This window comes from Thermobia domestica, chromosome 9 (assembly GCF_964235325.1).
Source record: "Thermobia domestica chromosome 9, izTheDome1.hap1.1, whole genome shotgun sequence".
NCBI lineage: Eukaryota > Metazoa > Arthropoda > Insecta > Zygentoma > Lepismatidae > Thermobia > Thermobia domestica.
Genome location: NC_137462.1, coordinates 57,528,142 through 57,540,411, shown reverse-complemented (window position 1 = coordinate 57,540,411; position 12,270 = coordinate 57,528,142). Strand labels below are relative to the sequence as shown.

Below are 12,270 nucleotides of genomic sequence, written 5' to 3'. Positions count from 1 at the left end.
GCAAAGGGATCAACATATGGTCTCCCATTAAGGATCAAAGGTGGGAACAAGGGGATCAATACATGTGCTCCCATTGGATCGAAACCGAGAGCAGGATGTTATCAAGTGTGATTCCATTGAAAATCAAAACTACGACAAAACTAACCAACACATGTGCATCCACTGGTAATCAAAACGGGGAGCACAGAGGTTAGTTTGTGCTGTCATTTGAGAGCAAAACTGGGAACGAAGGGGTCAACACATTCTTCCATTCGAAATAAAAGTAGAAAATAATACATATCCCATTGCGGAAGAAAACAGGGAATAAAGGGGTTAACATGTGCTCTCATTGAGGATCGTAACCAAGAAGAATTGCTCAACATCTGTACGCCCATCGGGGATCAAAACTAAGAGCAAATGCATTAAAACAAGTACTTTTCCATTGCAAATCGAAAGCGGGTACAAAGGGGTCAACGCACATACTTCTACTGAGAATCTAAACGAGGACAAAATATGACAGGTCATATATGCCCATTTGAAATCAGAATTGGATGCAAAGGAGCTCAGATTTGCACCCATTGAGGATGAAAACCGGGAGCTAGGGTGTCAACACATTCTCTCACTGGGTATGGAAGCTAGAAGCAAGGGATCAACACATGTGATCCAATTGGGAATCAAAAGCGGGACACAAGGGGCCAAGACATGTATACCCATTACGACCAAAACTGGAAGCAAACGGGATAAGATATAATTTCACTAGGAATCGAAATCGAGAGAAAAGGGGTCAACACATGTGCTTCCATTGAGGATCGAAAGCGGAGCCAAGAAGTCAACATATGCCCTCCCACTGTGAATCAATTGAGGGCAAAATTGGTCAACACATGTACGCCCATTGGGGATCAAAAGTGGAAGCACAGGTTTTGACATGCGTTTTAATTGGGATCGACAGTGGGAGCAAAAAGATTAATACATGTATCCCCACTGAGAATTAAAAGCGGAAGCAAGGGGTGGACTCATGTGCTACCGTTGGGAATCAAATTTGCGAGCAAACAACTCAACATGTCTCTCTTTGAAAATCAAAAAAGGAAGCAAAGGTCTTAACAAATCTGTTACAATTGAGGATCAAACCCGAAGTCAATACATACGTCTTCTGGAAATCAAAATTAAGACTAAGAAGTCAGCAAGTGCTTCCAATGGGTACAGATAAGGGAGCAAAAAGGTCAACACATGTACCCGCTTTGGCAATCAAAAGCGAAACGGATGTGTCATACATGTGTTTCCATTGGGAATCAAAGAAATCAACACATGTACCCCATTGGGAAACAAAAGCGGGAGACAAGGAAAAAATGAAATGAAATCTTTAAGTTTTACGTCCCACGATTATGCCGGTTAGGCTAAAGGAGACGGTGATAATGAGAGGTGAATGAAATGATGGAATGAAGAAAGTGGGAGAACCCCGAGAAAACCCACGAACACGATGTTTGTCCACCACAAAGTCCACACGGCGCGAGCTGGGATTGAACCAGAGACCTCAAGCACCGGAGGTGAACGCTCTACCACTGAGCCACCACGCCCCCCGCGGGAGAAAAGGAGTTAACAATCGTGCTTCTATACAGTTTCAAACTGGAACCTAAGGGATCAACACATGTACGATCATTGGATATCAACACTTGGAGCAAAGGGGGTCAACGGATCAAACGCGGAAGCATAGGATCAAAAACCAGAAGGAAAATTTAATAGTTTAAATATTTTCAGCTAACTTAAATAATTTAATACAACCTGTTTATGCGTACGATAGTTTTGAAACAAAAGAGCATGAAATTACCTCGCATCCTCTGATAACGCATCTTCCACGGTTTTCTTGCTCTATTTGATTCAACGCCTTATCAACAACACTACGAAACCAGAAGAAGAATGCATCTCGTTTCAAGTATCCATCTTCTCGAATCCACTTCTTAAAAATTCTAGAAACAGAACAGAGTAAACTGAAACATCGTCTAGGAAAATATCCAATGATTTTTTCCCTAGTTAGTCCATAGCATTCCAAGGCATTGGTAATTTTAATGAATTTTTCATCAAACCAAAGTTTTCCTTTTGTCATTGACGAACTTCCTTTATAACACAATTTATTGAATGCATTTAAAAAAAGATTTCAGAAATCTCAGTAAGTAATACCAACGACTTTGAAGGAAACTTTGTGTCATACTATGAATACAAACTAATGCTTAACAACTTCTCACATTTAGAACCACGATGATAAAGTACTTACACAAAACAAACTGAAACATCTTAAATAATTAGAAAGCAAATTATTATTATTATTATTATTATTATTATTATTATTATTATTATTATTATTATTATTATTATTAGTAGTAGTAGTAGTAGTAGTAGTAGTAGTAGTTGTAGTAGTAGTAGTACTAGTAGCGGTAATATATTGCTATGTTGTTTTAGTTTCACAATTATATTCTATAGTAGAATTCTACCATAAAACCTTGTTTTACTGTATCAGTTTTTTTCTCTCTCCCTAAAGTTGGTCACGTTTCTTATGAATCAATAATGCAGAGTTCTTACTGCTTTCACCTCCACATGAAGTTCTTGTGAAATCAGCCCCCACGTTCCCCACAGCCTACGCTTTCTGCTAACAATTTCTCTTCAGTTTCTTTCTTGTACTACCTTTGCTTTTATTTATAAGTATACTGTCACTATTCTTTTGTTTTTTTTTTTTTTAAAAAAACTCTACAACTGTCTACAAACAGAATTACATATCTATACAATATGGTGTAAATGTGACCGAAACTTTAATCGAAATGGAAAACATCAACACTTAAAGAAGGTTAACATAAAATCCTGACCAAACGTTGACCTTTGCCCCAGGAAGTTACTGAAATTTAAGTCAAAGAAGAAGTTCGTTTCATCTTGATCTCGCTCAGTTCGGTGGCTAACTCCTTTTGATCACTTCCTTCTTTCGGACGTATGCTCTGTTGCTCGAAGTTTCTCATTTATGCATCCAATATTCTCTTTTCAGCTTCCTTTGTCTTGTACTCACTCATTTCTTTCTTCTGCTTGTGCAAATACTCTTCGTAGCTTCCCTGGAGCCTTTCACGTAAAGCAATATCTTCTACTTCTAGTGATTTCCACGTGTTCAGTGCCTGTTGTACCTGGTTATGAATATGTCTTTGTCCTACAACAGTATTTTCATGCATTTCTATGCGAGAATGAGTCAGATCTATACTATTTTTCATAAATGTCCGTATTCTTTAGTGCCAGCAAGCAACTTGCTGTAACCAGAGTCAAAGTCCGAATCCGTTACAACTTTGAAAGATTTCTTCAAGTTCTGCTATATTTACACTCGGGAAAGAAATGTATTCTTTCTTAGAGTTTTCAGCAAGCATATCATCTATAATATCAGACGTATGAGGTTCATGTATTAGAAGAGATCCTCTTTTGCCCTACATGGAATGAATGCTAAATTACCTGCGTATTATAGAAGACAGGCCTTTAACTGGTCTGTTCTTTAAAGGATTTCTCTGTTTAAGTTTGGGAATCATAGAAATTAGTGGCAGAGTCAGTTATGTAAAAACTCCAGTTTCTGTTTTTCCCTAACTTAGCTTCTGTTCCTATTTGTCCAAGAACATTTATGGCGGCATATTCAAAGTCGACATTTTTGCTCATAATAAGATTGTTTTTCCTTTTGTCACATGAACATTTAATAGCTGTCTATCTGTACATTTCAGCAATTTTAGTTTGCGCATAGAATCGTAAGAACTCGTAAAAGTTTTCCTACAGCATCAAAGACGAATGGAGCTATTGATCTTGAAGTCTGACACTTATACAGGCTGGCATTCAATACCTATAATCTTGCAGAAAGCCAGTTTGCATTTTATAAATGAATCGTTTACTATCATCCTCAGGGTTTCTACAGATCTCGTATTTGACAGCTTTGTTTGCAGTAGAAATTTAATTACATAGTCTCAAATTCACAATACCCTCTGAAAACAGGTGCCATTTTCGAACTATCGAACGCCACAAAACTTCACTGTAAATTCTGTGCATCCTGATCTTAGTAAACTTTCTCGATGATTAGTGATTCAGTGAGCAGGTAGTGTAAGTGACGCAGGAAATTACACATATTCCAGTCCACCGATTCAATTCAACACTATGTTTTATCCCGACATGGATAATATGCATGAAGAATTTACCGAGATTTAGCAAGCTTTCCCTTGACTTACCAGTAATCGTTCTGATGAGGTCCTGGAGGCGAGAAACTAAGTTTAAATTGTTTAGACCATCAACAGAAATTTGTAACAACATTGGGAAAATTCCTTTGGCAGAGGAAGGCAGAGGGAAAATTCCTTTGAGAAACTTGTTTGACAGTTCCTCTGTATAGACTTTCCTTGAGGAACATACTGATTACGTAACATGTAACAACTTTGATCATCACCGCTGGTAGAACCTTGCAACTATATCTATTTTCCCCTTCTGAATAAAATCATTTAAAGCCTCATCGAAGCAGATCAGAAATCGCAAGCTTTCAAGCGGTCTAGTAATTGCTCTTGAAAAAAATTGTTCCAATCCGATACAATTAGATACCAAACCTTGTCTCGTCCAAAGTGAACGATTTAGTAATTTGGCTATCGGAGAACATCGTCTTGAACACAAAATTTAAGTTTTTGCTCGAATTGAATGACATTCTTTTGCACACAACTGACCTCAAATAATTTCGGCTTTGCACATTTCATCTTTTACACTTAAAAAAAAAAAAACTGTCGCGATTTTCTGGATCATTTTTCTTCACCTTCTTAATTTACGTTTTCTTCACATCTATCTCTCTAGTTGGAAGCTAAAGACTCTGGAGGCCCAAAATCCTCTTTGATATTCTGAGCTTGTAGAAACGGAAGCTAGGTTTGTGTGTGTGTGTAAAAAATAAATAAAATAAATAAAATAAATAAATAAAATAAAAGCTGACAAAGTGCAGACTAGTCATTCTCCTCAAATTTTTCAAGGCTGATCCTTTGGTGTGAGACTACAAAGCTTGCTTTCCCACACTGATTTAATTTACACTGTTTTACACGCTTTACAAAACGCTTTAAACCTATCACTCTGCACAGTTCCTACCCATGATAAAAGATGTGAGTCTTTGAGGGACTCGATATAAAACCAATGATTCATAGTGGCATTACGAACAAAGAATCTTGAAGTTACATTAAAGGCTTTTCTGGCATTCCTCTATTTATTTAAACAAAACCGTTCGAGGAAACTTCAAAAATCTCTCCTGACTTTCAATCGATTCTCCTGACATCCCCTGATCATCTTTAATTTACCGGACTTTCCAGTTTCTAAGAACAATGCAATGGTCGTCATTTAAGTAGTTTCAAAGCTTATTGAATGCATGCATTCTCGAATCCATGAGTGGTTCATTATGTGGCCGTTAACCAAAAAATGATGCACTATCCACGGGAGAAAAGGATATTCACTATCATGTTCTTGGTTCAAAGCTCTCAAATTTAGACTGGATGATACTGCAATTTAATTATGTTTATTATTTATTTATTTTTTAATAAAAATGTGACAATAATCCATCCCAATTTTTGTGGATCCCGATTGTTGATAAGATATAGCAATATAACTAGTTATGAATTTTATGGGACATTTCGATCGTGAATCCTTGGATATTCATTGGGCATCAATAAATATATTCAATTGCACATCCAACGATGTCCATAAATAGTCCTTCCAGCAGGCATGATATCAAGTCCTGAACTTTAATATGATCAACTTTTGAACATACGTTTTGTTACTTTTTATTCATTGGTATGACATGATTAAATTACTGAATGTTTGTAATGAACATGGTGAATAGTTCAAAATATAGACATCGGTGACCAATGACTGTGCCAAGCACTAATAAACTTGCTGGACGATTTTTAAGAATAAACAACCTTCGAACCAATGCTGTGTTCATACATGTATAGAGCTGTTATCTTTCTTTCCATACCTTCCTCGTTTCTGCCTAGCAGTTCTTGTCCAAGAAGTAGTCCTGGAAGAGGTACTGCCTCCCGAACCTGATTGTAATGGAGGACCAGGCATACTCCTCCTCCTAGAATGAAATTAATTCTTTAGTTTCCCCATTCCTGATTGTGTCGTCTATCTTATACGGGAAACGGTCGATCAGTTCTTGTGAACACTGATAAAATATGGAGGTTAAAACGGGAGAAACTTGAAAACATCAGGAACTTATTCTCCACTAGAAGTTCACACGGCCTGTGTTCAGATGAGGATCCATTCACACCAAAGGCAAGCGCTCTCAACACTGAAACACTGTATTCATCTGAGCACTTGGAATGAGATACGTACGTCAGTAATGAATGTATGCTTACAAGGGAAATAGTTCGAGGAAGAGGTGAACTCTGTCAAATGAAACTGAGTGAGCAAAATTTTAATGCTAATGCTGGGCAAAATATTTTAACCGATTTATTAATCTTTCAGAGGTTAGCCAAGCAATACATATATTACGTACTTTCATATTCCAAATATGTATACTGAGGAAAAATATTAGGGGACTCGATCTACAAGGTGAACCTGTAAATGCTCATTCTTGCGTAATGAAAATGTTTTTCTTTATTTACATTTGTTATTTTTTCAACGACACTGGACTGCTTAATGGAGAGAAAGCAATATTATTCAAAATGGCCCTAAATTGCCTAAAATATGAGCGATATCAAATTTCTGCAATAGGTCAACAAAGAAATACAACTTCTGTATTTTTTAAATGTTTTTTGGTACAAAGTAGTCGAAATTATATTTAATTTTTATTATTTTAGAAGTGTTATTTTGATCAACTTCTGTATTTTTTTTAATGTTTTTTGGTACAAAGTAGTCGAAATTATATTTAATTTTTATTATTTTAGAAGTGTTATTTTGATCTTTTAATTTATTTATATTCTGAAAAAATCTGTACGCCATTAGCCTTATTTTGACAAGACATATAGCCTCGCTACTGACATCCTCACTAAACCCTAATTAATCAGTCAATTGACACTTGTGTATGTCTTTGGCTTACTGTAAGAAATAATAGTAATTTCAATTTTTTAAAAACAACGCTGAAATCTGCGAACCACGATTAAACACTTGGTGGTTTAGTATATAGGTACTACCATAGACCGATTTGCAATTGAGTTCAGCATTTTCTTATGACCATATACAGTATACATTTTTTTTCTGTATATACTTGTATTTGTACCCATGTTTACGAATATTAACTTACCTTGTGAGTACTTCTGTTTTTTCTTCGCCTGGTGACTTGATTTTCAGCTTCACAGCGCCAGGAGCTTTACCATCGTACAGAATCTGGAAGGATATATGAATAATATTAAACATTTATCTATATTGATACTCCTAAAGTTCGAATAACTATTCGAACAATCTACTACAATAAATACATAATTATTCGAATAACGAAATGATTAATTATTGCAATAACGCATGTCCGAGTAACTTTGATAACATTAATCTATATCTTTCTTCTTTGTCAATAATACAGCATTATACATTCTATTATTATTATTATTATTATTATTATTATTATTATTATTATTATTATTATTATTATTATTATTATTATTATTATTATTATTATTATTATTTGAATGCTAAAAATCCTTATGTACATACATTGTAAAATGTTTTGAGTATTTTTAAATAGGAAACTAAAACTGATGCAACAAACAGAACATAGAACAGTATTATAATTTACAATCGTGAAAACGACAATTAATCTTATATCCATATATTATAAATTGTTAATCACAAATAAAGCGATTTTTGCCTAGTTATTTTACATTTAAAATTTAAGAATCAAATATACTTATTATTTGATGAGGAATGTAGCTATTTCTGTAACATAAAATATTCTGTCCAAAATTGGAAACTTTCGAAGTGAATGCCACAAGGAGTTTGGTGAGAGGAGATTGATTACAAAAGGAAAATTTCGTCCAAAGCTTTTCCCGGAGGGAGAGTTCCTAGTATCGCGGCTACGTTCCCTCTTTGCACAGCCATACTTATTCTTTGAATAAGATAGGATGAGGCTCGGGTGTCTTCTGTGTTAATAGTTATGCGGTGTCCAACTTCCTTAATGAAGTTTAGACCTTCCTGACCCCAGGACCCACAAGTTTCAATGGCTATGGTGACGAAGTGGTATTTGTCCAAGAGGTTGTTATATTTTCGTCTCTTTTCATATTCTCTGCGAGTTGCAACCGTCCCAGCTTTTGTGGAAGATGAAGGAAGATTATTATTATTATTATTATTGCTAAAGAATGGTAAATTGTCTAGATTCGGGAAATTTCTTTTAACAATGTGGTTCTAGAAAGAAAAGTACTTTTAAATCCAGTAACAGACACAATAGCTGAAATACAAGAGAGCCTAGATAATAATAAGTTAGCTGCTTAGCTATATATAATGAGCTATATTTTAAAGAAAGCCTTTTAAATGCTCAAACACAACATTACTTATATAAAAAACAAAGCAAGAACGAAAAAAGATAAGATAGAGAACGTAGGTTTTAGAGGGATAGCATATTTATTCCCGGTGTTAGAAGTAGCTTGTCCAAACGATTACAACATGTTCCAGTAAATGGAAAAGAAAATAACAAAGTAATAACAAAATAAAGTATACTTCAAAACTCTAGATCGGGAACCTTGTTATTTCTAATATATGTCAATGATAATGCAACTTGACCGAAAGCAAACACTTCCTATTATTAATCTGAGTTACAATTTCGATAATATAACATTGCCTTCATCAGACAAGTTATTCGTGTAGCTACAACGAGTAGTATTCGGACATGAATGACGTCCATCTCAATTTAAAAGGCAGAAACACATTATTTTGTGATGATGGTGCAATATTCTATAAAGTAACACGACTGAAGATTTGATACATAGAGAAGAAGGTGGTAATATGAGATGTTTCTCTTTCAATCACAGATCAAGTTCTATCACTTTCGATCATAGATCAAGTAACCTTTAGTCCCAATCACTGAAATGATAAAGCAAACTATGTTGAAACTGAGCTTAAATTTATTGGAATATGTATAGACAGACAACTAGCCTGGAAACAAGATGTAAAATATGCGTGTACAAAGCTCTCCAGAGTGCTCTTTCTGTTAATAAAACTAAAAGATACAATTTCCCATGAGCATATAAGAAATTCATATTTTGCATTATTTCACATTATAACTGGATATGAGATTTTGTTTTGGGGTAACAGTAGTCTGTCAAATGATGTGCATGTTTTGCAAAGGAAAGATGTCAGCATCAGGGAAGCTGATGGAACACATGAAAAAGAACACTGTAACCCAGGGAAGCCGATGGAACACATGAAAAAGACCAGTGTAACACTCTATTTATCACGCATAAGATAATGACGGTAGTTAATATATATATATTTATGAAGTGCTACTTTACACTAAGCAAAAGCTTGCAAATATGAAGCGCCCTTTTATTTAAAATATTACTAGGCTGTGTATTATAGTATTTACCACCAACTGATTGTTTATATGGTAAGCTCTATTTTTTCTTTTTATTTGTATCTATACGTCTATCTCATTCGGACGTTGTTTATTGCTTCCAAAGCGCTATGGCAATATTCTATTCTATTCTATTCTATGGGCATCACTTTTTGTGGGCGAATTATTTATTTAGTCATTATAGTGGTCAACGAGCAAATGTAAAAATGGAACACGTTTCAGAGTAGAGACCCAAAGAAGAGTGGTGGTAATATAGGAAAAGGAAAAATTACTTTCTTAAGCATAAACATAACAGGAGAAAAAGTTAGTGGTTGTTAGATTCCATATTCGTTTACGTTCACCCTATTGAGATGATATGTTTCTCGAATTCCAATTCGAATATATCGACACTTGTCGTGACATTTTCCTTGTTGAAATATCTTGCTTTTGCTTCCGGTATTCCATACTTTTTCTAATACATTTTTCGTTTTTAAAACGGTTCATGAAGTGATCGAACCAGGCACGACACGCCATGTCGTTCTTGAAGGGATTTTCAATATTACTTCGTTTCGCTAACTGATAAGACTAGTCTTTTTATATCCTTTCATTCAGTCCCAAACATTTACTTTCCACAAGAATAAGATGCTCGTGCAATTCTTAATCCAAATCAATTTCGGAGAAACCACACTTCAGGCGTTTTATTCACTGTAGATTAAAGCGTAAAGAGCGTTACTTTCGGCATTTTGGAACGTTTAGATTCTTCCATTAATTTCATTTTCCTCTCCTTACCTTCAATTACTGATTATTTCGTACCATTCCAAAATTTTCTCCTAATTTCATTTTTTTTTTTTTTTTTTTTAACCTTGAGGAATTGGTCCTAGCTTTTACTGAAAATCTTTGAAGTAACACAACCTATGACGAAAAAGGGTTGTAATACGGAAATCATGATTTTAACAATTTCCACACCACCACCTACGTCATGTTTTCAATAAACCTTCCTAAACTGTCTCTTGAAATGTTATTACGTATTAAATGCAATCATATTTTCATTCTTTTCTTCTTTGCACTGAAATAAATCCTTTAAAAATCGGACATCCTAAAAAAAGATTGACTCGATTTGACATTTTCAGTACGATCAAAATTTTGTTAATTCTTTCTGTCCCAGGAAGTATGGCCCATAACTTTTTTAAAAAATTATTTTAGTGGAACATGTCATAACTAAAACTGAATTTTATCTGTTCTTGTGATGATGATGAATGATACTTCTGGAAAATTAATTCTTTTTTAAAAACGTTTCATGCAATTTTATGCTATAAAAATGGAAATCACAGGCCTGAGAGTTACAAAAATATACAGGGTTTTCATAAAGTATGGACGGATTTAATTCGCTTATAATTTACATAAAAATGCTCATATTGAAGTCAAATAAAGTGCAAACGGTAGCGGAAGGATTAAATTTTTACCTGTAATCTGCACCAGCTCAGTTCATTCACCGCCAAACCTCCAACTGGGCGTCATTTACGTCCACACATTCGCGTAGGACCGTCTAGGAATCGACTTCTGTGGGCTGTTGATGATGCTTTCCCTTACCCTGCTCACTGTTGCAGGCGATGTTGGCGGCCTCCCACTTCGAGGACGGTCCAGGACGCTTCCTGTCTCCAAGAACTTAGCATGCCACTTTCGGATTGCACTCTCAGTCGGTGCCGGCTTTTTGAACTCTTTGGTGAACTTTCGACACACCAGAATTGGCCTTGCCCTCCCTCTCTCTCTCTCTCAACGTGTTCAGAGTTGCCGCTTATCTAACAGTGCTGCCAACTAAAAATTTAAACCTTCCGCTACCGTTTGCACTTTATTTGATTTCATTATGAGCATTCTTATGAAAATTATAAGCAAATTAAATCCATCCAGACTTTATGAAAACCCTGTAGATGTATATCTAGCTTTATGAATATTATATATATATATATATATATATATATATATATATATATATATATATATATAGGGTGTTTCAAAACAACACCGACAACGTTTGGAAGAGGATTCCTGATGCCAATATAAGACAAAAAGTATAGACCACCTGGGTACACAAATGCTTTCTTTCGGAGTCATAGACTGCCGAAAACATGACAAATAAACTTCAAAGGTCCATAGCTCCAAAACTATCGGACCCACCGTACTGGCGTCCAGACTTCACTTACGAATTAATATATGCCCTATCTAGAAATCAATGTTTCAGAATGCTAAGGTACTAATGCAAAACTTTTTAGAGAGAGAGTTAGGCTACAAGCATATAATTTGAAGTACTCACTAACTACCTCTATGAAAATTCTTGCGGAAGCACAAGATTCTGAAACATGGATATTTGGATAGGGCGCATATTAGTTCCTAAATCAAGCCTTGACCTGACTACTGTAGGCCCAATAGCTTTGGAGTTATGGACATTTAAAGTTCATTTTTATATGTTTTCGGCAGCCTATAACTTCGAAAGAAAGCATTTGTGCACCAGGTTGGTCTATACTTTATATATCCCTATATTACAAATCTATTTGGTAACAACTATGTTCTTCGTTTCTTAACTTACCCGCAGATAAATGAGTATGCACAGGCTTATCATCAAATATTTGTCCAAGAAGGGGTCAGCTCCAGGCCGGTAGCCAGCCCAAAATTTTAGGGGGGCCCGGCTGAAGTTAGGGGGGGCCCGTTCCAAACATATTATAGTTCATCACCATATTATACTTCACTTGCAAGCCTACTGTAAAATTTTTAGAGGGGGCCAGCAAAAA

General features: G+C 35.3%; 1 protein-coding gene across 2 annotated transcripts in view; it reads right to left on the bottom strand.

Annotated features, from left to right (window-relative positions):
- Positions 1-12,270, bottom strand: part of LOC145694676 (cyclic GMP-AMP synthase-like receptor) — a 63,704-nt gene that overhangs the window by 26,211 nt on the left and 25,223 nt on the right. For both annotated transcript variants that reach the window (XM_081771172.1, XM_081771171.1), the window contains exons 3-4: positions 7,247-7,329; positions 1,805-1,943 (exon numbers count right to left, since the gene is read on the bottom strand). In XM_081771172.1, coding sequence (XP_081627298.1) covers positions 1,805-1,943; positions 7,247-7,329 — 222 coding nt within the window. The remainder of the gene's footprint in view (positions 1-1,804; positions 1,944-7,246; positions 7,330-12,270) is intronic.